This window comes from Dendrobates tinctorius, unplaced genomic scaffold (genome assembly GCF_039654945.1).
Source record: "Dendrobates tinctorius isolate UK_male_01 unplaced genomic scaffold, ASM3965494v1 ptg000184l, whole genome shotgun sequence".
NCBI classification, from domain to species: domain Eukaryota; kingdom Metazoa; phylum Chordata; class Amphibia; order Anura; family Dendrobatidae; genus Dendrobates; species Dendrobates tinctorius.
Window position 1 is genome coordinate 14474798 of NW_027361851.1, and position 26226 is coordinate 14501023.

General features: G+C 45.3%; 1 protein-coding gene across 3 annotated transcripts in view; it reads left to right on the top strand.

Moving 5' to 3' along the window:
* Positions 1-26226, top strand: part of LOC141055135 (C-Jun-amino-terminal kinase-interacting protein 4-like) — a 315480-nt gene that overhangs the window by 204137 nt on the left and 85117 nt on the right. For all 3 annotated transcript variants that reach the window (XM_073552116.1, XM_073552115.1, XM_073552117.1), the window contains exon 13: positions 7038-7091. In XM_073552116.1, coding sequence (XP_073408217.1) covers positions 7038-7091 — 54 coding nt within the window. The remainder of the gene's footprint in view (positions 1-7037; positions 7092-26226) is intronic.

Below are 26226 nucleotides of genomic sequence, written 5' to 3' on the forward strand. Positions count from 1 at the left end.
ATTTTGAAAATTTCACAATTTTCCAACTTTGAATTTTTATGCCCTTAAATCACAGAGATATGTCACACAAAATACTTAATAAGTAACATTTTCCACATGCTTACTTTACATCAGCACAATTTTGGAACCAAATTTTTTTTTGTTAGGAAGTTGAGGGTTAAAGGTTAAACAGCAATTTCTCATTTTTACAACACCATTTTTTTGGGGGGGGATCACATCACATTTTAAGTCACTTTGAGGGGTCTATATGATAGAAAATACCCAAAAGTTACACCATTCTAAAAACTGCACCCGTGAAGGTGCTCAAAACCACATTCAAGAAGTTCATTAACCTTTCAGGTCCCGCATAGGAATTTTTGGAATGTTTAAAAAAAAAAAAATGAACATTTAACTTTTTTTCGCAAAAAATTTACTTTAGATTCAATTTTTTTTTTTATTTTACCAAGGGTAACAGGAGAAATTGTACAACAACTTTTGGGGTCCAATCTGTCCTGAGTACGCTGATACCCCATATTTTCAGGTAAACCACTGTTTGGGCGCATGTCAGATCTCGTAAGGGAAGGAGCACCGTTTGACTTTTCAGTGCAAAATTGGCTGGCATTGAGATTGGATGCCATGACGCGTTTGGAGAGCCCTTGATGTGCCTAAACAGTAGAAACCCACCACAAGTGACTCCATTTTGGAAACTAGACTCCCCTTAATGTGTGGTGAGAATTTTGAACCCCCAGGTGTTTCATTAAAGTTTATAACGCCGGGTGTGAAAATAAAAAATCATATTTTTTATGCAAACATGATCTTTTAGTCCCCAATTTTTTTTATTTTCCCAATGGTAATAGGAGAAATTGGACCCCAAAAGTTGTTGTGCAATTTGTCCTGAGTACACTGATAACCCCATATGTGGGAGGGGAACCCCTGTTTGGGCACCTGGCAGAGCTCGGAAGGGAAGGAGCGCCGTTTGACTTTTTCTACACAGAATTGAGATCGGACACCATGTACCGTTTGGAGAGCCCCTGATGTGCCTAAACAGTGGAAACCCCCCAATTCTAATTCCAACCCTAACCCCAACACACCCCTAACCCCAGACCTAACCATAACCCTAAACACAAACTTAACCCTAATCCCAACCCTTATCCAAACCCTAGCCCCAACCCTAACCCTGACTTTAGCCCCAACCCTAACCCTAACTTTTGCCCAATTCACTTTCGCCCAACTCTAACCATAATGGGAAAATGGAAATAAATACATTTTTTTTATTTTTATTATTTGTCCCTAACTAAGTGATCAGAATGAACCAATGAGGGGGGGAGTGGGCGTTTAAACCATTCCGTGTGTGGTAAAATTGATAATGCAGTTTTATTCTTCGGGTAAGTACAATTACAGCGATACCTCATTTATATAGTTTTTTTGTGTTTTGGAGCTTTTATATAATAAAAACAATTTAATATAGAAAAAATAATTGTTTTTGCATCGCTTTTTTCTGAGAGCTATAACTTTTATTTTTTCGCTGATTGTGCTGTATGGTGGCTAGTTTTTTGCAAAACGATGTTTTCAGCTGTACCATTTTTATTTATAACCGTCTTTTTATCGCGTGCTATTCCACTTTTTGCAGTATGATGATAAAGCATTGTTTTTTGCCTTGTTTTTTTATGGGGTTCATTAAAAGGGTTAACTAGTGGGACAGTTTTATAGGTCGGGTCATTACAAACATGGTGATACCAAATATGTGTACTTTTATTGTTTAGATTTTTTTTTTTTATTCAAATACTGATTTAATGATAGAATGAATATTTTTTTTTTTTTAAATTTATTTATATATATGTATATATTTGAGCAACTTGTGTCGATAGATGAGTACGTGGGATTGCTAGTGCACACGTTAAGCGGACCACTGCAGCCAATGTCAGAGAATGAAAAAACGTAGGTACCAACTGATGCGTCTTTGCTGTGTGCCGACGAGCAAGGAGGACAGGGATGCGGAGTGGTTTGAAGATGATGATGTGGTCCTGGACCCGACATGGAGTTAAGGCCATCATAGTGACATGCTCAGTTTGGAGGAAGATGAGGTTGTCTCACTGCCCCAGCATCACAGCCAAAGAGGGAGCAGGGTGGAAAGCACACACCGTCAGCCCGTAGTCAGTATGTCAGCTGCTACTGCCCACAGTGCCAAGGAAATGAGCATTCGCAAGTCAGTTCAAAGGATCTCCCTGGCGTGGGATACTTTCAGACAATGTCCTGTCAAAACACGGGTTACTTGCCTGCTGTGCCGCCAGAGTATGTGGACCAGTAAGCACGGCCAGGGACCTTGCGTCTCCCTATTGCCCACTGGATATATGAAAAAAGAGAGAAAAATAAGTCAAAACTGCGAAAATATATAAATTTTATTGAATACAAAAAGACGCACAATGGAACAAGACCTTTTGTGAATTCTCTTTCTGGGCTCCCTCTGGTGGTTACTGGAGGTAGTGGAGCTGGTCAGATTGAGAGAGGCTTGCCACCTGATAATGATGATGACGATTGGAGATCTGGGGTTTCTGACTGGTGTATTTAAGACAGCTGACTTCCTCCAATCCCTGCTGGTGATTTTCTTTCTGTGCCTTCTGAGGTCTGATGTCTCCTGCTCTGTTCCTGCATGGCCCAGCTAAGTGGTTCATTTGCTAATCTTTTTGCATTTAATCTGATTTTGTCTGTTTCTGCTTTGTGCAGGTCAGCTTGCTCCTGCTGGGACTGTGGTGGATCACCGCCCATATGTTACTGCTTGTCAGTTTGTTCTGTCCCCGGTTATATTCGTCTCTTTTTGCTTTGCTTTCAGTATATACCAGAGTGCTGATATAATGGGGGCAAAGTCGTGTGACTTCAGTGTTTTTTTGTGCATCAGACGTGTTGGATTTTTCAGGGTTTTTTGCATGATTGCAGACAGTGTCTTTCCTTTCCTGTCCTGTCTAGTCAGTTTGGGCCCCATCATTTGCTCAGTCTATTTTTCTGCCTGCGTTTGTGTTTTCATCTTGTCTCACCGACAATATATGTTTGGGGGCTATCTATTCCTTTGGGGTCTGCTCCGGGGCAGTTTAGATTTCACTTTTCTTGCTGTAGGCTGAGTTAGCTCCCAGGCTGTGCTGAGGCGTCTAGGGCATCGTAGGTACGCTCCACGGCTACTGCTAGTTGTGTGGATAGGATCAGGGGTCTGCAATCCGCTTAGTTACCAACCTCTCTGGTTTTCTGGTGGCTTAGCCTGTACCTGCTATCCTCCTCGGTGACCCATTCATAACAAAGACCTATTAAAATAATCACATGATGGAAGTTGAATGATGGGGATAAATAATAACTGTTACCCAGAGATAATATATACTAGTGCAACACTGATATCCAATGCAAAAGGGTAAATAGAGCCAAAGAAAACAAAAGCAATCACTGACTGCTACAATATTAATCCATCATGGGAGTCAAAAGGTTAAAAAAAACCATAAGTAATTATTGTGTAAGCAGCAGAAGAGAGGTTGATAATTTGGCAATAATTGAATAAAAAAGACCCATGTCATAAGATATATTACACACACGCACACCCACTCTCTGCAGCAAAAATTGTTCCTCAAGAACGTACAGGTGCAATACAAAAAATTCACTAGAGAGGATACTAATGCAGCACATAAAGGCAGAATATGCTCAATCACATCGAGGGTCAAAATGGTGGAATTTACCTATTTTATTAGCAGGTCAGGTCAGGTGCACTGGTCAGACCCCACCTGGGTTTCACAAAACAGATGTTTGCTTCCTCGCGTGAGCGTGGCTAGCAATGTCAAAGTTGCCTCTAAATACTTTGGTCCACCGATCACGTGATCGGAAAAGACTAATAGCTAATGGTGCTACAACGCATGCTCGCTAGATCTCAGACTGCGTGCCCCAGCCAACCACCAACCAGGGTGATGCGGTCACATGCGATGGCAGGCGTCAAGCCGTCACAAGGAACTGCCCACACCAATGTTGGGAGTGCATGAGCCGCAGAACCAGAGGAAAAAGCGCGCATGTGCAAATGCGCCAAACAGATCACAGAGTATAAGTATATAACTGAAATATGTGAACAGATCACCGGTATAAATACAGAACAACAGTGTACATAAGAATACAAGGAACATTCCAATAATGCAGAAGGGTGGGAAATAATGGAACACAGGCCATCACAGAGAGCTCCAAGAAGGACCCGGCGTGGGGACTCAAGCGCCGGACACCCCCCCCCCAACACTACATGGATAGAGAGAACATTAAAAAGAAGATATAAGTGGATATATAGTACAACATGATAAAAGTATACATCCAAGTGGAGATCGAATGAATAGATCCACGAAATAGATAATGAAATACTGCGGATAGCCAATACATAATTCACACACAGACAACAAATCAAACTGCATATATGTAGTAGTGGCTGGGCCAGAGGCAGAAGGTGTTCTAGCAAATGTCCTACCACCTAGGATTGCTGGACATTCCTTTCTCGAGGTTGCTGCTTCTACCACCACCTCAACATCCACTCAAAGTAAGACTGACACCACGAACTTCAGCTCAGCCAAGGGGGAACAACAGCAGGCACTTCTGAAACTGATCTAGTTAGGGAACAGATCCCACACTGCACAGGAGCTGTGGACTGGGATAAAAGAGCAGAAAGATGAGTGGTTGGTGCCGCTGCACCTCAAGCCCAGCCTAGTGGTGTGCAATAACGGACTAAATCTGGTAGCAGCTCTGGACCTAGCCAGGTTGATGCACATCACGTGTCTGGTACATGTTCTTAATTTGGTTGTGCAGTGTTTCCTCAAAAACTACCCAGATATGTCTGGTGAAAGTGCGGGCAGTGTGTGCACAATCTCTGCGTTCTCACCCTACAGCTGCTCGCCTGTCTGCGTTACAGAGTTAATTCTCTATTCCTGCTCACCGCCTCATTTTCGATGTAGCAACAAGATGAAACTCCACCCTACATATGCTGGAGAGACTGTGTGAGCAGCGGCAGGCAGTTGTAGACTTTCAGTTGCAGCATGCATGGGTGAGTCACTGCAGAACAACCACACTTCCCCAACAATGAATGCTGGGCCTCCATACAGGACGTGTGTGCCGTGCTTCTTTGAATATTCCAGCAACATGGCCAGCGCTGATGACACAATCATCAGCATTACAATACCAATTGTTTGTCTGCTGGAAACGAACACTGCAGGCAATGATGAATCAGGAAATTGGAGCAAAGGAAGAAGAGCAGGAGGAACAGGGGCAATTTGCAACATTATCAAGCCTGTCGTCAACAGTGTCGTCAATAGTGAGGACCTTCCACTGATGGCAGCCTGTTGCTGCCTCTGGGAATCCTGTGACACATGAGCTAACTAACGACAGCCAAGTTGACTGTATTTTAACAAGTACAGATTACTGGGTGGCCACCCTGCTGGATCCCCACTACAAGGACAATGTATCATCATTACTTTTGTCAATGGAGCAGGATCTATAAATGCATCGATACAAGCAGATGCTTGTACAGAAACTACTGATGGCTTTCCCACCAGACAGCAGCATTGGCTTCAGCGCTCGTGACCCCGGATCACCTTAATGATGTCAACGCTCCACGCTACAGCTGTTATCAGGTTCAGCTCAGTGTGTTTTCTGTATTCATGGCTGAGCGGTCACATCATGCCAGCGCTCAGTCATGCAATCCTGATGTAGCAAAGTTGGAACACATCGTGGGACATATGGATTATTGTTGGACAGATGAGGAATATGGTGTGTTTTTAATTTTTGTAAATAAATGGGTAAAGGAGGGTTGGGGAGTTTTATTTAAAATAAAGGACTTTATTCAGGCTGTGTCATTATTACAATATGACTAAGGGTTTAGTAATGGAAGCGTCTTATAGACTTCCCTTCATTTCTAAGCCCCAGACTTGATGTCAGTGGCCATAAAACAGCTAATGTCAGCCCCAAACCTATAACTCCAATCTTGTGGATGTGCCATTTTTGGGGCGGCTGAGAGATACTGTTCTTTGTCTGGGAAGGGGACAATATTCGTGGCCCTTTCCTAGACAATGTCATCCCGCAGCTGTCTGCTTAGCCTTTGCTGGTTATTAAATATAGGGGGACACATCATTTTTTTTTTTGGGGGGGGGTCTTTCCTATAATAGCCAGTAAAGGCTAAGCAAACGGTTGAGAGCTGATATTAATAACCTGGGAACCTTTATGGCTATTGTCATCTTCCCAGAATATTAGCATCAGCCATCAGCCTTGGGTTTTCCCTCAGCTGGTTATAAAAATTTAGGGGAGACCCAATAAAAAGATGACAGGGTGTCCCCCCCTATATTCAATAACCAGCAAAGGCTAAACAGACTGCTGCGGGCTGATATTAATAGCCTAGGAAAAAAACAAGCTATGTAGGATACTAACAGACCTTGACATTACAATTTTGCAAAACGATCTGGATAACATGTTTAAAAATGGGATCCAGTTTTGGGCTCTGCAACTAAAGAAGGACATTAAGAAATTAGACAGGTCCAAGGCGGGCAACTAGATTATTACAAGGGATGTGCACCTTCCACCTTTCTATGTAAGTGTAAATGTTGCAAATCATAGTGAGGTCAGAAAAAAAAAGATACTTCTATGTATGATCAAACAAAAATCCTGTCAATAGTAATTTCTTATATTATGTGATGATTTCAATATATTAAGAGGATACAAACTTTGATTTGAGTGCTTCTTTAACAGGCGTGTACCTCCATGTGCACCATCTACAACTCCTACACCCGGTCCTGCTAGAGTAAGATTTGAGGCGTATCAAATAATAAAGCCGAAAGTTAAAAATGTTAGCTCAGCCTCGAGTTGCTTCAAAATTTTATGACTTCTCAAATTTTTTTACTCCAGAATACTGGCATGAAATTTTTGAATCCGTCCCTCAGTAGGTACCATATTATTTGGACTATAAGACGCATCTTTTTCCCCAAAACTTTTTGGGGAAAATCGGGAAGCCTCTTTGAAAAATTTCTTTATTTTGCCAACAATTTTACTGTATTTTTTTGCAGGGCCTCCAAAGAAGTGCAAGATGTACAGATGAAAAAATCTTCGTTCTGGAAGGTGTAAGTGTACAATGATTTAACTCCATATTTTTACTTACCGTAGTTTTTATATACCGTATATACTCGAGTATAAGCCGACCCGAGTATAAGCCGACTCCCCTAATTTTGCCACAAAAACCTGGGAAAACTTATTGACTCGAGTATAAGCCTAGGGTGGAAAATGCAGCAGCTACTGGTAAATTTAAAAAATAAAAATAGATACCAATAAAAGTAAAATTAATTGAGACATCAGTAGGTTAAAGGTTTTTGAATATCCATATTGAATCAGGAGCTCCATACAGTTCATGATAGCCCCATAAGATGCTCCATAGGACAATATGCTGCTCCATAAAGGTTATGGCCCCATAAGATGCTCCATAGAATAGGCCCCATAAGATGCTCCATAGATTATTCCCCCATATGCTGCCCCCATAAGATGTTTCATAGATTATGCCCCCATATGCTGCCCCCATAAGATGCTCCATAGATTATGCCCCCATATGCTGCCCCCATAAGATGATCCATAGATTATGCCGCAATATGCTGCCCCCATAAGATGCTCCATAGATTATGCCACAATATGCTGCCCCCATAAGATGCTCCATAGATTATGCCCCCATATGCTGCCCCCAATAAGATGCTCCATAGATTATTCCCCCATATGTTGCCCCTCAATAAGATGCTCCATAGATTATTCCCCCATATGCTGCCCCTATAAGATGCTCCATAGATTATACCCCCATATGCTGCCCCCATAAGATGCTCCATAGATTATGCCCCTTTATGCTGCCCCCATAAGATGCTCCATAGATTATACCCCTATATGCTGCCCCTATAAGATGCTCCATAGATTATGCCCCTATATGCTGCCCCCCTATAAGATACTCCATAGATTATACCCTGATATGCTGCCCCCATAAGATGCTCCATAGATTATGCCCTCATGTGCTGCCGGTGCTGCATTTAAAAATAAAAGACATACTCACCTCTCCATCACTCTGGCCAGTTGCCAGTGTCACTGCTGGCACCTGAGATACTCACCTGTCCCCCGGTCCATCGCTGCATGCTGCTGTCTGGCACGTCATCTGTCAGTGACGTTCAGACAGCAGGGGGCGCGGCGTGTGCTAACCACATCACCGCGCCCTCTACTGTCTGAACGTCACTGACAGATGACGTGCCAGACAGCAGCACGCAGCGATGGACTTCGGACAGGTGAGTATCGCTATACTTACCCGTCCTGGCACAGTCTCTGCAGCCCCCAGCTTCTCCGCGATCTCCCTTCCTGCCTTCAGCTGTCAAGTGGTACCACTTATTACACTCATGAATATGCGCATATTCATGAGTGTAATGAGCGGTACCATGTGACCGCTGAAGGAAGGAAGGGAGATCGCAGCGAAGCTGGGGACTGCAGAGACCGTACCAGGACGGGTAAGTATGACCTGACACCCTCGCCCCCCCTCCCCCTCCGACCCCCTGGTGTATATGACTCGAATATAAGCCGAGGGGGGGGGGGGGGGGACTTTCAGCCCAAAAAAATGGGCTGAAGATCTCGGCTTATATTCGAGTATATACGGTAGTTTAGATGTGATTTATTTTCTAGGTAACACAATAATGCTGTAATACTTATTTCTGGCTGGGTGAGCTTTGTCAGCGTGTAACTAACTATACTATACAATGTATTCTGTTAATAATAAATTTTATTTCTATAGTGCCGACATATTCCGCAGCACTTTACATTTCGGAGGGGATTTGTACAGACAATACTTTAGACATTACAGCATAACAATAATCACATAGATTATGACAAATACCAAGAGGAATGAGGGCCCTGCTCGCAAGCTTACAATCTTCTGTTGCTATTGAAGCCAATCCTTCCCCATCTTCCGAGAGACGATGGCTCTGGCTCATCATTTTTTATCGTCTGGCTCATCGTTTTTATTTGGGGGAGGAGGGGTTTCCTAACGTTTTTTCTTTTTTGTGTTTTGTTTTCTTTTTTTTCTTGTTGCTGAAATTTTTTTTTAAATGGTGCATACAGCTTAAGAATTTTGCACAAAGTCAAAATTGGTGGGGTTTTTTCGTGTTTAACCCCTTCATGACCAGAGGGATTTACGTTTTTGTGTTTTTGTTTTTTTGCTCCCTTTCTTCCCAGAGCCATACAGTTTTTATTTTTTGGGCAAAATGACCATGTGAGGGCTTCTTTTTTTTGCGAGACAAGTTGTACTTTTGACAGACACCATTGGTATTAACATATCATGTACAGCAAAACGGGGGGAAAAAATCCAACTGTGGTGAAATTGCAAAAAAAATTCAATTCCACAGGTTTTTTTTTTAATTTGTTAACATGTTCACTAAATGCTAAAACTGACCTGCCATTATGGTTCTCTAGGTCATTACAAGTTCTTAGACACCAAACATGTATAGGTTCTTTTTCATTTAAGTGGTGGAAAAAAATCCAAACTTTGTAGCGTCTTAATTTTTCGTGATTTTGGGCAGGGTGAGGGCTTATTTTTTACGTGCCTAGCTGTCGTTTTTATTGATACCATTTTGGTGTAGATATGATCTTTTGATCGCCCATTATTACATTTTATTGCAATGTAGCAACGACCAAAAAACGCAATTTTGACTATTTGATTTTTTTTTTTCTCGTTACGCCGTTTAGTGATTGGGTTATTTCTTTTTTATATTGATAGATCCGGCGATTCTGAATGCAGCGATACAAATATGTGTATGTTTGATTTTTTTTTTTTTTTTTATTATTGAATGGAGTGAAAGGGGTGATTTGAACTTTTATATTTTTTATTTTTTAATATTTAAATTTTTTTTTTATTGTTTTTGCTTTTTGCATGCTTCAATAGTCCCATGGGAGACTAGAAGCTGCAGTACTCCAATCTCCTCTGCTACAAACAGGTGATGATCAGTCGCCTGTGTGTATCAGAAGTGTTCACTTGCTATGAGTGCCGACCAACGGGCGGCGCTCATAGCAATCCGGCAATGACAACCATTGAGGTCTGCTGGAGACCTCTGCTTGTCCTGCCAACCCATCGGGTGACCCACAATCATGTGACGGGTCACCGATGGGTGAGATTTACGGTAAGCGCGAGTTAAATGCCGCTGTCAGAGAGTCTTGCCAGGAGGTGGAGGAAGCCAGTTCACTGGAACCACTGTGATGATTCTAGTGGGTCAAGAAAAACACATCCAGCCCATAAACGGCAGCGCTTCCCAGGACTCACATCCAAAGATGATACTATTAGGATTTGTACTGTGTTTTTATGATATCTGATGAAGGATATACACTGTATCCGAAACGCGTTGTATCTCTTTTTTAACCTATGAAATAAAAAAATATGGAATATCATCTTTGGATGTGAGTCCTGGGAAGCGCTGCTGTTTATGGGCTGGATGTGTTTTTCTTGATTTACTCATCCTGTGTGAGCCTGAACCTGGCTCTTTCACTTGGATCCACCCGAGGCAAGCTGCAAGCCCTGTCTTCTGAGAAGTATCCCAAAAGGAAGGATTTTTGAGGATACATAATCCAAAGCTATATTAGTCTTCTATCAGGTGAGTGCATAAAATTGTGCACCCTTTAAAGACTACAATATTGTGTTTACGCACTTAGGGCGCCGCGAATTGTCTGTTCTTCTCTCCCAAACAGGGATTTTTTTGCATGATTCTAGTGGGGTCAATGATATGCGAAGGTTTCTCCACTGTTTCGTGTGGCTGGAAGACCCTGGAGAGAGCGTCGGCTTTGGTATTCTTGTTACCGGGGCGAAAACGGAGCTCGAAGTCAAATCGGTCAAAAAATAAGGATCATCTGGCCTGACGAGGGTTGAGTCTCTGGGCAGACTGGAGATAGGCCAGATTCTTGTGATCCGAGAAGATTACAAAGGGATGGACAACCCCCTCCAGGAGATGACGCCATTCCACTTTATGGCCAGGAGTTCCCGGTCGCCGATCGAGTAGTTACACTCGGATGGAGAGAAGGCCTTAGAGAAGAAGCCACAGGGGTGCAGATGACCGGAGGCGGATCTCTGGGACAATATTGCCCCGACACCAGTCGAGGAAGCGTCCACTTCGAGTACAAAGGGTCGGTTGCTCTTGGGACGATGCAGCACCGGGGCCGTGGAGAAAGCCCGTTTTAGGGTCTGAAAGGCCTCCTCCACCTCAGGAGTCCAATCATTGGGAGTAGTCCCTTTACGGGTGAGAGCAGAAATAGGTCTGGTTATTGCGGAAAAGTGAGAGATGAATTGCCGGTAATAATTGGCGAATCCGAGAAACCGTTGTATCGCACTTACTCCGACGGGGCGAGGCCATTTGAGAATGACAGTCAACTTCTTGGGATCCATCCTTAATCCAGTGTCTGAGATAATGTATCCCAGAAACGGCAGAGAAGTCTGTCCAAAGAGACATTTCTCTATCTTGGCATACAAGCGATTCTCCCGAAGACGCTGTAACACCAAACGGACACTCTCTCTGTGGGACGAGAGATCCAGAGAGAAGTCGAGGATGTCGTCCAACTACACGACCACACATGAGTACAAGAGGTCCCGGAAGATCTCGTTGACGAACTCTTGAAACACCGCAGGAGCATTGCAGAGACTAAAGGGCATGACCAGGTACTCGTAATGGCCGTCTCGAGTGTTGAAAGCTGTCTTCCACTCGTCACCTGCTCGGATATGGACCAGATTATAGGCTCCCCTGAAGTCTAGCTTGGAGAAGACCTGAGCCCCTCTGAGGTGGTCAAACAGCTCCAGAATGAGTGGAAGGGGGTACCTGTTCTTGATGGTAATCTCGTTCAAGCCCCTATAGTCAATGTACGGCCGTAGAGATCCGTCCTTTTTCTTGACGAAGAAAAAGCCGGCTCCCGCGGGCCAGGAGGATTTCCGTTTAAAGCCTTTGGCGAGGTTCTCTCGGACGTACTCAGACATGGCTACGGTCTCTGCGGGAGACAGGGGGTAGATACTGCTCCTTGGGGGCGTTGAACCGGGGACTAGTTCAATTTGGCAGTCAAAAGGCCGGTGTGGAGGAAGAACCTCAGCTTCCTTCTTATCAAACACATCAGTGAAGGAACTGTAGGCTGAAGGAAGGCCCGGAATGTCTGGAGGTGGCCGAGGAGCGTCCACTAGACGGACAGCGAGCTTGGCACAAGTGCCCCCAGCGGAGTATCTCCCCTGAAGACCAGTCGAGAACAGGCTGATGAGTCCTTAACCATGGAAGACCGAGTAGAATCGCATGGGAGAGCTTGGGCAGAACGTAAAAGGCTATCTTCTCTTGATGTAAGGCTCCGACTTGCAACTCCACTTACTCAGTGACCAAGGTGACGGTCTCTTGTAGCGGTTTGCCATCCACTGCAACAAACAGGCGAGGATTACATAGGGTAACTATGGGAATCTGGTATTTGTCCACCTCTTCATGCCAGATGAAGTTACCTGCCGAGCCCGAATCCACATAGGCCACCTCGGACCCACGTCTCTCCCCTGAAACCAAAATGACAGATACAGTAAGAGGTTGAGAGGAATCATTAGCACCTAGGGAGGCCTCTCTTACCTGACCTAGGTGGAGGAGTTTCCCTGTTTCTCAGGACAATTACGGACAAAGTTTGACGAGCCTCCGCAATAGAGGCATAGACCTTGTACCCGCCTCTCTCTCCGATGCAACTCGGCCAACTTGACGCGATCTACCTGCATGGACTCGACCGAGGAGAGAGACGAGGACCCGGCAGGACGGGGACTGACAGACCGGGTGGAAAAGGACGATGGCCTGGTGGACCTCCTGTCTCTCGCTGACTCCCGGGCACGCTCCTGGAAGCGTAGGTCAATGTGGGTGGCCAGCGAGATAAGGTCCTCCAAGGTGGTCGGGGTATCCCGACCCGCGAGTTCAGCCTTTACTCTGCTCGAAAGACCGAGACAGAATGCCCCTACATATGATGAGTCACCGAAGGAGGAAAAAACAAAATACCAGCTAAGTCCAGAAAAACCAGAGAGGTTGGCAGCTATCGGATTGCAGACCCCTTGACCTATCCACAACAACTAGCAGTAGCCGTGGGGGGTTCCTACGGTGCCCTAGACCCCTCGATCACAGCCGGAGAACTGCATAGCCTAAAGACAGAAAGGGGAAAAACTAAACTGCCCCAGAGCAGACCCCAAAGCAATAGGCAGCCCCCAACATATAATGACGGTGAAGCAAGATGAAGACACTAACACAGATAGAAAGATAGGTTGAGCAAATGAGGGGGCCCAAGCTAACTACAAAGGACAGGATAGGAAAGCTGCTGTCTGCCATCCGCAAAAACCCTATTTAAATGAGCCAACCGACTGATAGGAAAAACAGGCCCTGAAGTCGCTAGGCTTCGAAAGACTATATCAGCACTCAGGTATATTCTGAAGACAGAGCAAAAGATCAACAGATCACAAATGGAATTCAGCTCACCCCCGGCCGGGGATGGCAGAACTCCCAAAAAACAAGGCAAAACAAAAACAAAACTGAAGAGTACAAAGCAGAGCAGAAAAACTTAGCTTTGAGATGCAGGAATCAGACTGGTCTCCAAGAATCCAGCAGGAAAATCACCAGCCAGGAAGAAGGGCGTCGGCAGCCTTATATCCAGTCCTCAATTCCAGCCACCCAGTCATCATCTAGCTGCCCAGGTGTTTGGTAATCAGCCTCACTACCTTCCTTCACCAGAGGAGGGAGTTCATCAGACCTCAATGGTGAAGGGAAAAATGAACTCACAACAGTACCTCCCCCTTGAGGAGGTGTCACCGAACCCTCATCCATGCCACCAGAGCGATCCGGGTGAGCCCGATGAAAGGCACGCACCAAGCTTTCGGCATGAATATCAGAGGCAGAGACCCAGGAATTATCCTCCTGACCATAACCCTTCCACTTAACCAAATACTGGAGTCTCCGTCTAGCCAGACGGGAATCCAGTATCTTCTCTACCTCATATTCCATGTTACCTTCAACCAATACAGGGTCAGGAGGTGCCACCACAGGAACTACTGGTTCAACAAACCTCTTCAACAAGGACTTATGAAACACATTATGAATTTTAAATGTGACAGGAAGAGCCAACCGAAAAGAGACCGGATTAATAATCTCCAAAATCTTGTAAGGTCCAATAAATTTAGGCTTAAACTTGGGAGAAGCCACCTTCATAGCGATATTTTTTGATGACAACCAAACCATATCACCCACCTTAAACTGGGGACCAACGGTCCTACGCCGCTAAACCGCTGGGCCTTTTCCTGGGAGCGAAACAACTTATCCACTACTTGGTCCCAGATCTGGTGCATTCTCTCCACCACAGTGTCAACACCTGGGCAGGCAGAAGGCTCCACCTGCCCTGAAGAAAATCGAGGGTGAAAACCAAAGTTACAAAAAAAAGGTGACATCAAAGTGGCAGAACTAGCTCTATTATTTAAAGCAAATTCGGCCAAGGGCAAAAATGAAACCCAATCATCCTGATCGGCAGAAATAAAACATCTCAAATACGACTCCAAAGTCTGGTTTGTGCTCTCCGTCTGCCCTTTGGTCTGAGGGTGAAACGCATAGGAGAAGGACAACTGAATTCCCAGCTTGGAACAGAAAGTCCTCCAAAATCTAGACACAAACTGAACTCCTCTGTCAGATACAATGTTCTCAGGAATCCCGTGCAAGCGAACCACCTGTTGCAAAAACAAGGGCACCAACTCAGAGGAAGATGGCAACTTAGGGAGTGGTACAAGATGGACCATCTTAGAGAATCTATCACAAATCACCCAAATAACAGTCATTCTCTGAGAGACAGGCATTTCAGAGATAATATCCATTGAAATATGGGTCCATGGCCTCCTGGGCACCGGCAAAGGCATCAACAAGCCACTAGAGCGAGAACAAGGTTTAGACCGGGAGCAAGTCCCACAGGACTGCACAAAATTCCTGACATCATGAGACAAGGCGGGCCACCAAAAAGACTGACTCACCAGATCTCTAGTACCAAAAATACCTGGATGACCAGCCAATGCAGAGCAATGAACTTCAGACATCACTCTCTTCTTCCACTGGTCAGGAACATACAACTTTCCACTGGGATAACGCTCAGGTTTGTCCTCCTGAAACTCTTCCAGAGCATGTCTCAAATCGGGCGAGATGGCAGAAAGAACTACTCCCTCGCCTAAGATGGTAGCAGGCTTAGTCACAACAGGAGAATCAGCAAGGAAACTCCTAGAGAGGGCGTCTGCCTTGACATTCTTAGTGCCCGGAAGAAAAGAGACCACAAAATCAAAACGTGTGAAAAACAAGGCCCACCTAGCCTGTCTAGGATTCAAGCGCTTGGCCGACTCCAGGTAAATCAAATTCTTGTGGTCAGTAAGGACCACGACTTGGTGTTTGGCTCCCTCTAACCAATGTCTCCACTCCTCAGATGCCCATTTCATGGCCAACAGTTCCCGATTCCCCACATCATAGTTACGTTCGGATGGGCAGAACTTTCGGGAAAAGAAAGCACAAGGATTCATTTTAGATGTCACAGGATCTTTTTGGGACAACACCGCTCCTGCACCAATCTCAGAAGCGTCCACCTCCACCTGAAACGGGAGTGAGACATCAGGTTGCCGCAAAACCGGAGAAGAAGTGAATCTTCGCTTCAGCTCCTGAAAGGAAGAAACAGCCTCCGGAGACCAATTCAGCACATCAGCACCCTTCCTAGTCAAATCTGTCAATGACTTGGCAATACCAGAAAAATTAGCTATAAATTTCCGATAAAAATTAGCAAAACCCAAAAACTTCTGGAGGGCCTTCAAAGAAGTGGGCTGAACCCAATCATAAATGGCCTGTTCCTTGGCCGGGTCCATTTCAATAGTTGATGGAGACAAAATAAATCTCAAAAATGAAATCCTCTGTACCCCAAAAAGGCATTTCGATCCCTTGACATACAGGGAATTAGATTAGATATTAGAAAAAACTTTTTGACAGTTAGAGTGATCAATGAGTGGAACAGGCTGCCACGAGAAGTGGTGAGTTCTCCTTCAATGGAAGTCTTCAAACAGAGGCTGGACAGACATCTGACTGGGATGAGTTAGCGAATCCTGCTTTGAGCAGGGGGTTGGACCAGATGGCCCAGGAGGTCCCTTCCAACTCTACGATTCTATGATTCTAATTCTCCCTCAAAATCCGGAACACAGTCCGAACATGTTCCACATGAGTCCCAATTCTTGGAGAAGATCAAAATATCATCCAGATAGATAATCAAAAATTTATCCACAAAGTCTCGGAATATATCGTTCATGAAGCACTGGAAGACAGAAGGGGCATTAGTGAGCCCAAAAGACATCACCAGGTACTCAAAATGTCCCTCTGGAGTATTAAACGCCGTCTTCCATTCATCCCCATGCTTAATGCGAATAAGATTATACGCCCCCCTGAGGTCAAGCTTGGTAAACCAGCAAGCACCTTTAACTCTGGAGAATAGATCAGAAATCAGGGGTAACGGATACTGATATTTAACAGTAATTTTGTTGAGAGCACGATAGTCAATACAAGGCCTTAATGAACCATCCTTTTTAGCCACGAAAAAAAAACCCAGCACCTAAGGGTGAAGAGGATGGTCTAATATGACCCTTCTCCAATGCCTCCTTAATATAGGATCGCATAGCCTCGTGCTCGGGTACAGATAAATTGAAAAGCCGACCCTTGGGAAATTTACACCCCGTGTTCAGCTCAATTGCACAGTCATCACTCCTATGAGGAGGCAAAGACGCAGACTCCTTCTCACTAAATACATCATAAAAGTCAGCCAAATAGTCAGGAACATCATGCGACTGGGGAGAGGTTTAGAAAACTCACCACAAAGATTTCCAATCCAGAACTGGATTATGGATTTGCAACCAGGGAAACCCCAGAACAATGGTATCATGCAAATTATGCAACACCAAAAATCTGCAATTTTCTTGATGGTCTGGGGCGACCCGCATTACCACCTGGGTCCAAAACTGAGGTTTATTCTTCGCCAAAGGAGTAGCATCAATACCCCTCAAAGGGATAGGCATCCGCAGAGGTGTCATAGGAAATCCACAACGTTTAGCAAAATCCAAGTCCATCAGGTTCAGAGCTGCTCCTGAATCCACAAAAGCCTTGGCGGAAAATGTGGACAGGGAGCAGATCAGAGTAATTGCCAGAAGAAACTTAGGTTGAACACCATCCACAGAAAACGTGTGTGCACAACGTTTCTCTCGTTTAGGGCAGACAGAAATAATATGCGAGGCATCGCCACAAAAAAAAATCACAGCTTATTACGCCTTCTGAACTCCTGACGTTGCACCCTAGACAAAACTCTATCACATTGCATAGGTTCAGCCATTTGTTCAACAGGTGGCAACATCTCTCGTGTAGTTTTGCGTTCACGTAAACGCCGATCCACCTGAATGGCTAATGACATAGAATCGTCAAGACCAGAGGGAACAGGAAATCCCACCATAGTATCTTTTACAGTTTCTGACAAACCCTTCCGAAAGAGGGCTGCCCAGGCACCATCATTCCAGGTAGTAAGGACCTCCCACTTTCGGAATTTTTGACAGTACAACTCTGCCGAATCCCGACCCTGGCTTAATGCCAACAGAGTCTTTTCAGCCTGATCAATAGCATTAGGTTCATCATACAACAACCCCAAGGCTTGAAAAAATGCGTTCACATTATTCAGAATAGGATCATCAGGTTTCAAAGAAAACACCCAATCCTGGGGATCCCCGCGCAGCAATGAGATGACAATTTTAACCTGCTGCGCGGAGTTCCCCGACGAGTTAGGCTTCAAGGCAAAAAATAATTTTCAATTATTCTTGAAATTCAAGAATTTAGACCTATCCCCAAAACACACATCAGGAGTGGGAATCTTTGGTTCAGCAGCATGTGAATGAGCAAGATAGGCGGAAATTCCCCGCATTTCAGCAGCGAGCTGCTCCACACGATCAGACAATTGCTTCATCTCCATTGAGAGAAAAATTCCCCCTACGGCCTCAGAGATATAGAGGAAAAAATATGCACACACAAAAAAAAAATTCTGACACTTTTTTTTTTTTTCTCTTTTTTTTTTTTTTTGGATTGCAGACCCCTGGACCTATCCACAACAACTAGCAGTAACCGTGGGGGGTTCCTACGGTGCCCTAGAACCCTCGATCACAGCCGGAGAACTGCATAGCCTAAAGACAGAAAGGGGAAAAACTAAACTGCCCCAGAGCAGACCCCAAAGCAATAGGCAGCCCCCAACATATAATGACGGTGAAGCAAGATGAAGACACTAGCACAGATAGAAAGATAGGTTGAGCAAATGATGGGGCCCAAGCTAACTACATAGGACAGGATAGGAAAGCTGCTGTCTGCCATCCGCAAAAACCCTATCAAAATGAGCCAACCGACTGATAGGCAAAACAGGCCCTGAAGTCTCTAGGCTTCAAAAGACTATATCAGCACTCAGGTATATTCTGAAGACAGAGCAAAAGATCAACAGATCAGAGACAAAAATGGAATTCAGCTCACCCCCTTCCGGGGATGGCAGAACTCCCAAAAAACAAGGCAAAACAAAAACAAAACTGAAGAGTACAAAGCAGAGCAGAAAAACTTAGCTTTGAGATGCAGGAATCAGACTGGTCTCCAAGAATCCAGCAGGAAAATCACCAGCCAGGAAGAAGGGCGTCGGCAGCCTTATATACAGTCCTCAATTCCAGCCACCCAGTTATCATCTAGCTGCCCAGGTGTTTGGTAATCAGCCTCACTACCTTCCTTCACCAGAGGAGGGAGTTCATCAGACCTCAATGGTGAAGGGAAAAATGAACTCACAACACCCTACCAAAGCCGCGTTGTTCCAGCCGAGCTCAGAGGCGAGAGTGCGAAAGCGAATCGCGTAATTCCCAACAGTGAGAGAACCCTGATGTAGGTTAAAAAGAGACTCGGTGAGAGAGGCTAACCGACCCGGCTCGTCGAAATCCCTGCGAAAAGTATCCAAGAAGACCGGAAGACTCGAGACAACGGGATCGTTGCGTTCCCAGAGAGGATTCAGCCATGACAGGGCCTCTCCCTCCAGATGGGACATAATAAAGGCCACTTTGACCCGGTCAGAGGGATATTGCTGAGGCAACCGTTCAAAATGGAGGCTACACTGATTTAAGAACCCCCTGCAGAGTTTGGGATCACCAGTAAATCGCGGTGGCTTGGCGAGGCTGGAGAGCTGTAGACACGGGGGGAGGAGTCGGGATCGTGGTGGCAGACTGGAGGACCGACAAGCGGCTTTCAAATGAGGCCATGTAACTCAGAATGTGGGCTTGAGTATCTCGTTGCTGACCCAGCTCCTGTTGAAGACTGGCCAGTTGAGTGGCATTTCGAGGATCAGCCACCTGCAGGGCCGACAAACGGGTGTCCATAGACTTCATGACGGACATGATGCGTCCCTGATTCTCCCGCAAAAAGAGCAACTCCTTTTGAGTAGCAGCAGTAATACCGGTGGAGTCCATGGCCTGATCGTACTGTTACCACGGCTGGTCAGGAGACAAATCTCCAGGAGTGGACCCTCTGGACCGTGGCACAGAGGGGCCCCGGGCGAGCTGCCAGGTGGAGCCGACCCCTATACAGGGATCGTTAGGAGCAGGCCCAGGGGTTCGGGTACCACGATAGCCGGTACCGAGAGGGGCGGCTCAGGACGGACTGGAGTAGGAGTGCGGGACTGAAGCGTAGACAACAGAGCGGGATCACTGGAGACTGGACCGGAGCAGGTCTGGAGCATAGACAACAGGACGGAGCAGGAACACGGGAGGCAGGACTGGAGTAGGACTGTAGGACTGGAGTGTGGATAGCAGGATGGAGCAGGAACACCGGAGGCAGGACTGGAGTAGAACTGAAGGAATGGAGCGTGGATAGCAGAACGGAGCAGGAACACAGGAGGCAGGCCTGGAGTATAGATTGCTGGACCCACGGAGCACCGGACTGTGGAGCTACTGCAGGGACCACGGAGTCAGGACTGCGAGGCTACTGCAGGAATCACTGAGGACAGGACTGCGAGACTGCAGAGAGCACATGAGGAAGCAGGGCCCAGTGTGCTAACAAACACAACAATCAGGCACCTCCCTCAGGGGGGGAACGACCTGATATGGCCCTGTCAGGTCTGCCATTGGTCTGTAGGTGCTTCCGGGTCAGGGCATTGCCAGAGCACAAGTAACAGGAGGGAGGCGCGGCCTGTGGCGCATGCGCATTGCATGCAAGAGACCCTGTCGTCCGCGAGCCTGTCAGAAGGGACCGCCGTGGCTGTCGGGCGGTGGGGGGCTGCGGCGTGGGAGCGGAGGCCGGGTGAGTATGCGGAGGCGGCGTGACAGCAGTGTGCCTGTGCCGGAGCCGCGACAGAAAGGGAAGAAGAGGACGGCATCGTATGAAGATGGGAGGCGCCGGACAGGACGGCGACACCCATCGGACTGGACCGAAGGCCAGTGTGAGTATAATCTAACTTTTTTTTTTCTTATCTTTCAGGTTACATCAGAGGCTTATCTACAGCATTACAGAATGCTAAGCCCCTGATGTCGATGCCAGCAGCTCATAGTCCAAAAAAAGGGTGACAGATTCCCTTTGAGGATAAACTGGAGAGGGAAAAGTCGAATGAGAGGGAGTTCAATTAATAGAGCTTTACACAAGTCAAGAAAGGAGTGAATCAGGGCAACAGTGAGAGTTTTTGTTGTTTCCATGTTGAGAAAGGGGCGGGTTCTAGAGGTGTTCTTTAGGTGTAAGCAGCAAGAGTTTGTATATGGGAGGTGAAGGAAAGATTCGTGTCAAACATAACACCCAAACAGCGTTCCTGCTGCCGGTGTGTTGTTATGGTGCCACCCGTGGAGAGGGAGATATCAGATTTAGGAAGGTTAGTAGACAGTGGGAGCAGAAGAAGTTCAGTTTTGGAAAGGTTGAGTTTCAGATGTAGAGCAGACATGATGTTGGAATCTGTGATCATGTAAATCAAGAGCCGCGGAGACACCATCACATGTTTCTCAACGCAAGCAATGACTAGCCAGGTCTTTCACCGGGAAGGAACAACCACGGGAAGGGCAGTCTCCAAATGAAGGAAACCACCTATGCCAAAACATGGTATCCATCCACAGACAGCTGTTTCGGGATATTGCCCCTCATCAGTGTGGAGTAGGAAACTGGCTAGTAGGAGCAATGCCTAGTAAAAGACTGTGAAAAATTAGGATGAATGAACTCATGGAGATCAACATCCAACACTGCGGAGACACCATCACATGTTTCTCAACGCAGTGATGCCTGAGCAATGCCCCCATCCCTTATGGGAAATATGCAAAAACATGTAAATCAAGAGCCACGGAGACACCATCACATAGGTGGTTTCCTTCATTTGGAGATTGCCCTTCCCGTGGTTGTTCCTTCCCGGTGAAAGACTTGGCTAGTCATTGCTTGCGTTGAGAAACATGTGATGGTGTCTCCGCGGCTCTTGATTTACATGTTTTTGCATGTTTCCCATAAGGGATGGGGGCATTGCTCTAGCATCACTGCGTTGAGAAACATGTGATGGTGTCTCCGCAGTGTTGGATGTTGATCTCCATGAGATCATTCATCCTTATTTTCGGAATCTGTGATCAAACAGTCACCGGTGTTCGGTAGTACTGAAGTAGCGTCATTTTAGCGCTTCTCTGTGGTCACACCACATTGTTACATCACGTGAACACTGACAGAATACTATTTATCCAGTTTTTTTCCTTTTCAGCATGTTAAAGACACCAGAGGAAATTAATGTGGCAACTGGTAAGGTGGTTTTCTATGGGATTGTTCCCATTCGTTCTGCACTTCAGTTGTTTCTCCTTACTCTTCTAGGAGCCGGATCAGATAATGCTACATGTTGCGTTTTCTGTTCAGGGTCACTAGATTTGCAGTGAAAACTGGTAAAAGAGCCAAATGATGACTGATTAGTTGAGGGACATGCCACATATGGAAAACAAGTCTAAAGGCTAGTGCCCATGTCCTGATAAGTGTGGGTCCCACCTCTGGCATCGGTACCGGTGTCGAGAACACAAGTCACTAACACTGATCACTCTGCCACATGGCGACAGAGCAAGCATGGAGATTTGGGCATACTTGTGTGACTCTTGTCTGTTCGTTCTATTGCCTTTTAATTGTTTCCTAATGCCCAATAGAAGTAATGTATATAAATCAGGGGGCCTGTTGGGGACCTCCAATCTCAAAACAAGTGATGACCCCAGGGATTGGCCCCCCATCTATCAGACATCTATCACATAACCTGTGGATATGCAACAAGTGAGATGAGAACACTCCTTTAACTGCTAGTGGTCGGCATATCATTTTGAAGACTTGCACATCACAAAAACTGTAATAATTTATTTTCCGAATAAATATTGATCGGACTGTGAATGCCCTTTTGTGTGAACCTAAGCTTTCTGTAGTTATTTTGTTAAAGTGAATGGAAATTAGGCAGCGTTTTCCACAGGGCTAAGGCCTATGGAAATGAGTTCTCTATTCAATGCTGAAAATACTTTGGCACAGTCTGCTCTTCAAAAAGCAATGAGGTATATGATAACTAAGCTTATATTAACTATCGCTTGGCAACTAAACAAACCTCTAAGATGAATAAAGTGTATATAAAGCCTACATTTATGTACACAGCGAGGCTGGTTACAGCTTGCATGCTATTTTCATTTTAACATTTGCTCATCGACCTCCTACATAAGTTGCCCTTTAGTTCATATAAGGTTAATATTTGTGCTCTCAGATGATTTTATGCTGTAAATAAGTCTCTGTTACTCACTTATTCCTTAATTTACTAAACATGGGACATACGAACAGGGTCGCTCTCCTATGGGTGGGAAATTGCTGCTTTGTTATCTCCAGAGCATTCTGTTCTGTTTTGTTCCACTATTCTGAATTATACATGTGGCCTAGAACTGCAGCGGACATGTGCGGCTGTGCTTTTCAGAATGTCTATTAAAGGGGGGTCCGATACATATTATGCCCTTTGTAAATATCTATCTTTATAGAAGCACTCCCAGGAAAAATTTGTGTTCTCTTAATATATTGCAGTCATCATATTATATAACACTGTATACATACAGTTGCTCATTTTACCCTTTTACCCAGTTCATTTTTCTTTTATTACATTTTGTCTATAACCTCACGTGATTAAAAACAGACTAGCTGTATCCTTCTATGCTCTAAATAGAAACATCAAGTCTCTTCCCTACATGAGTCAACCCTCTCTTCAACTTCTGATCCAGCTGCTCCGCTCCTTCCCCTGCCAGGGACCTTTTGCGGTGATGACTCATGCAGGGAAAATTGACCTCCTATTTCTACATAGAGCTTAGAAAGATTCAGCTAGTCAGTTTTTGATCATGTGATGTCATAGACCTAATGGGAAAGAGAAGAATTAGCTGGGTAGAAAGACAAAATGAGCAGTTGTAAGTACTGTGGTAGAACGGCTCTCTTGGTTGCACATAGAGGTAGAAAAAGTAACACTGTCGCTTTAAATATTCCACTGGTTTATTTTAAGTACTGCATAAAACATTGCAATTTTAGTAAAACAAACCCAGCCTTCCTGGCCTAACAGGAAAACAAAAACATAACGTATGGCACAGTCCTTGTTGCTATGGGAATCCACTCGCTTCAGGAACCAACAACAAAAGGTTCAGCTTTTCTTAACATGAAAAACAGAACTCCAGAGCTTGGTACCTCTGGTCCCATCTCTTCTGAATGCTCTAGAAGGTTGGGTATTTATTCTCTGGACTCCTCACACTCAACAGCTGTTCAATTAACCTATCACTAAACATGGCTGATTAACCCCTTTCAGTACTTGGTATGCTAGAGCAATTTCCTAGGCTAACACCCTTAGTGAAACTTACCTCCCCTTCAGTACTTTGCCAATGACTTTGTCAAATATTCCATCCTCTCTGCATAAAGCCAGAGGTTTTGGCACCTTCAGTCACCAAACAGGAAAGTCTAGACAGGGCATCTGCATTACCGTGCAGCTTCCCAGACCTGTGTTCCACATGAAAGTTAAAGTCTTGTAGCCCTGAGTTTCAACTCTTGGAACACCATCAAGAGACCATTTGGCCACCCACATCTTTGTCACTTTAAGAAGGTAGGTCAGGGATGCAGCTATCATGGCAAAATTGTGGATACTCTGACAATAACATCCCACCATTCCCAGAAATGCCTGAACCTGTTTCTTGGAGACCGTTTGCAGCCAATTTTGGATTGCCTCCACCATACACCGCTTCTTCCGATGATATAGCCCAAGTGTTTTCCCTTCTTTTTCCCAATGGCACATTTCTTTGGGTTTATGGTAACCCCCCCGCCCCCCCCTCAGCACAACCAGCACAGCCTGGACCTTTGACAGATGACTTCATAATATCGTCGCGGTAAGCTGTGGCATATTTTGGTGAGGGCCTAAGATCCAGTCTATGGCCATCTGGAAGGTAGCTGGGGCTCTTTGCAATCCAAACGGCTTTCTGGTATACTGGAAGCCACCGTTAGGTGTAGAAGGGGCCATCTTCTCCTTGTGCACGCTGAGAGAAGGAGGATTTTCCAATAATCTTTCGTTAGGTCCAGAGTGGTGATGTATCTGTTTGACGCAGCTTCTTTGGGTACATCAAGGCGTGGCATCAGATATACGTCAAATTTAGCCACCTCCTTCTAAATCACCTTGCTGCAGGCTTCAGGGATACTATACGGCTTTTGGTTCACCTGCACATGTGGTTCCATCAGGATTTCATGTTTAACCTTGGTACGTCCTGGCAATGCCAAAAACAGGTCTCGATTCCTCTGAAGCAGTTCTCGGCACTGTTGTTTCTTGGCCAGTGACTGTCTCTGCCACTCTGACAACCTCATTGTCCTCTTCTGGCCTGTCCAGCCAAGATGGAGTTTCAACAAGGTCCCTCTGTTGCCCTACCATGATGGGTAGTGGCAAGAGAGGATTTTTGGAAGGAAATGATGGTAGCAGTTAACTGACAGGTGGTACAGGACTTGTAATATCTTTTGGTTTTTCTGGTAACATATAGACCAATAAAACCTCTGCACGACCCGTTCTTGAGTTTTGTTCACCTCTAGATGGCCACCCAAGACATATGGATGTCCAATGCTCTTTCTCTACAGGGTCCTGGTACCAACAATTGCTCCACTATCTCCTCTTCCACCTTAGTTACCCGGTACTAAGTCTGGGCCTCTGATAATTGGGTGCAATAAATCCTTGACCACTCCGACCTCATAGGACTTGGTACCTCGGGCCGTCTCAATGACCACTCTGGCCACCGGATAGTCTTAAGCATACTCATGAATGCAGCGGACGCCCACCTTCTTTCCAGGGATCGATTGGAGAGGGAGTGTGGCCCCCATGAGGTTCACCAAACTCCCTGAGTTTACTAGTTAAGTCATTTTCAGACCGTTCATTTTTACAAGAGAAGCTTTGGGCCCCTCTCTGGTTTAACAATCCACACTGGAAGTGCGCAAAAACTTCTGTTTTCAATATTGCATATTCTTTGGAGTCCTGTAAGGCCAAATCATATGAAAAAAGAACTCCAAAAATACATTTTTAAAACATGTTATTAAATCCCTAAGTCTTGTCTCATGAAGTGCCCATAGAGAGGACTGTCATGAACTCACGTTCTGCTCCACCAGTTGAGAGTTCCCCTTCCGTTCTCCCTCTGGTGGTGACAGGAGGTAGTGCTGTTGGTGTAAGTGGTAGTGATCTGCCACCTGATGAGGAAGATAACGATTGGATCTCTGGAGTATCAGACTGGATATAAGACAGCCGACGCCCTATCCGGGTGCTGGTGATTCAGTCTGCTTCTCAGGTCCTGGACTTCAGCTCTCTTCCAGTCTTCTCAAGTTAAGTTTGTTTTTTGCTATTGTTCACACTTGCACTTGTTGGTCAATTCAGTTTTTTGTGTAATCAGACTGCCCCTGCTGGGGCTATGCTGAATTTCCACTCCTATTAATCAGTATTTGCCAATCTGCTTTTTGTTCCTTATTAGATTGGCCTCTTTTTTGCTCTGTCTCAGAATATTTCAGAGTGCTGATATAGGTTTAGAAGTCTAGTGACTTCAGGGTTAATTTTGCTATCAGAAGTGTTGGACAATATTTTTGTAGGTTTTTTTGGCAGATTGCAGACAGTGTCTTTCCTTTCCTGTCC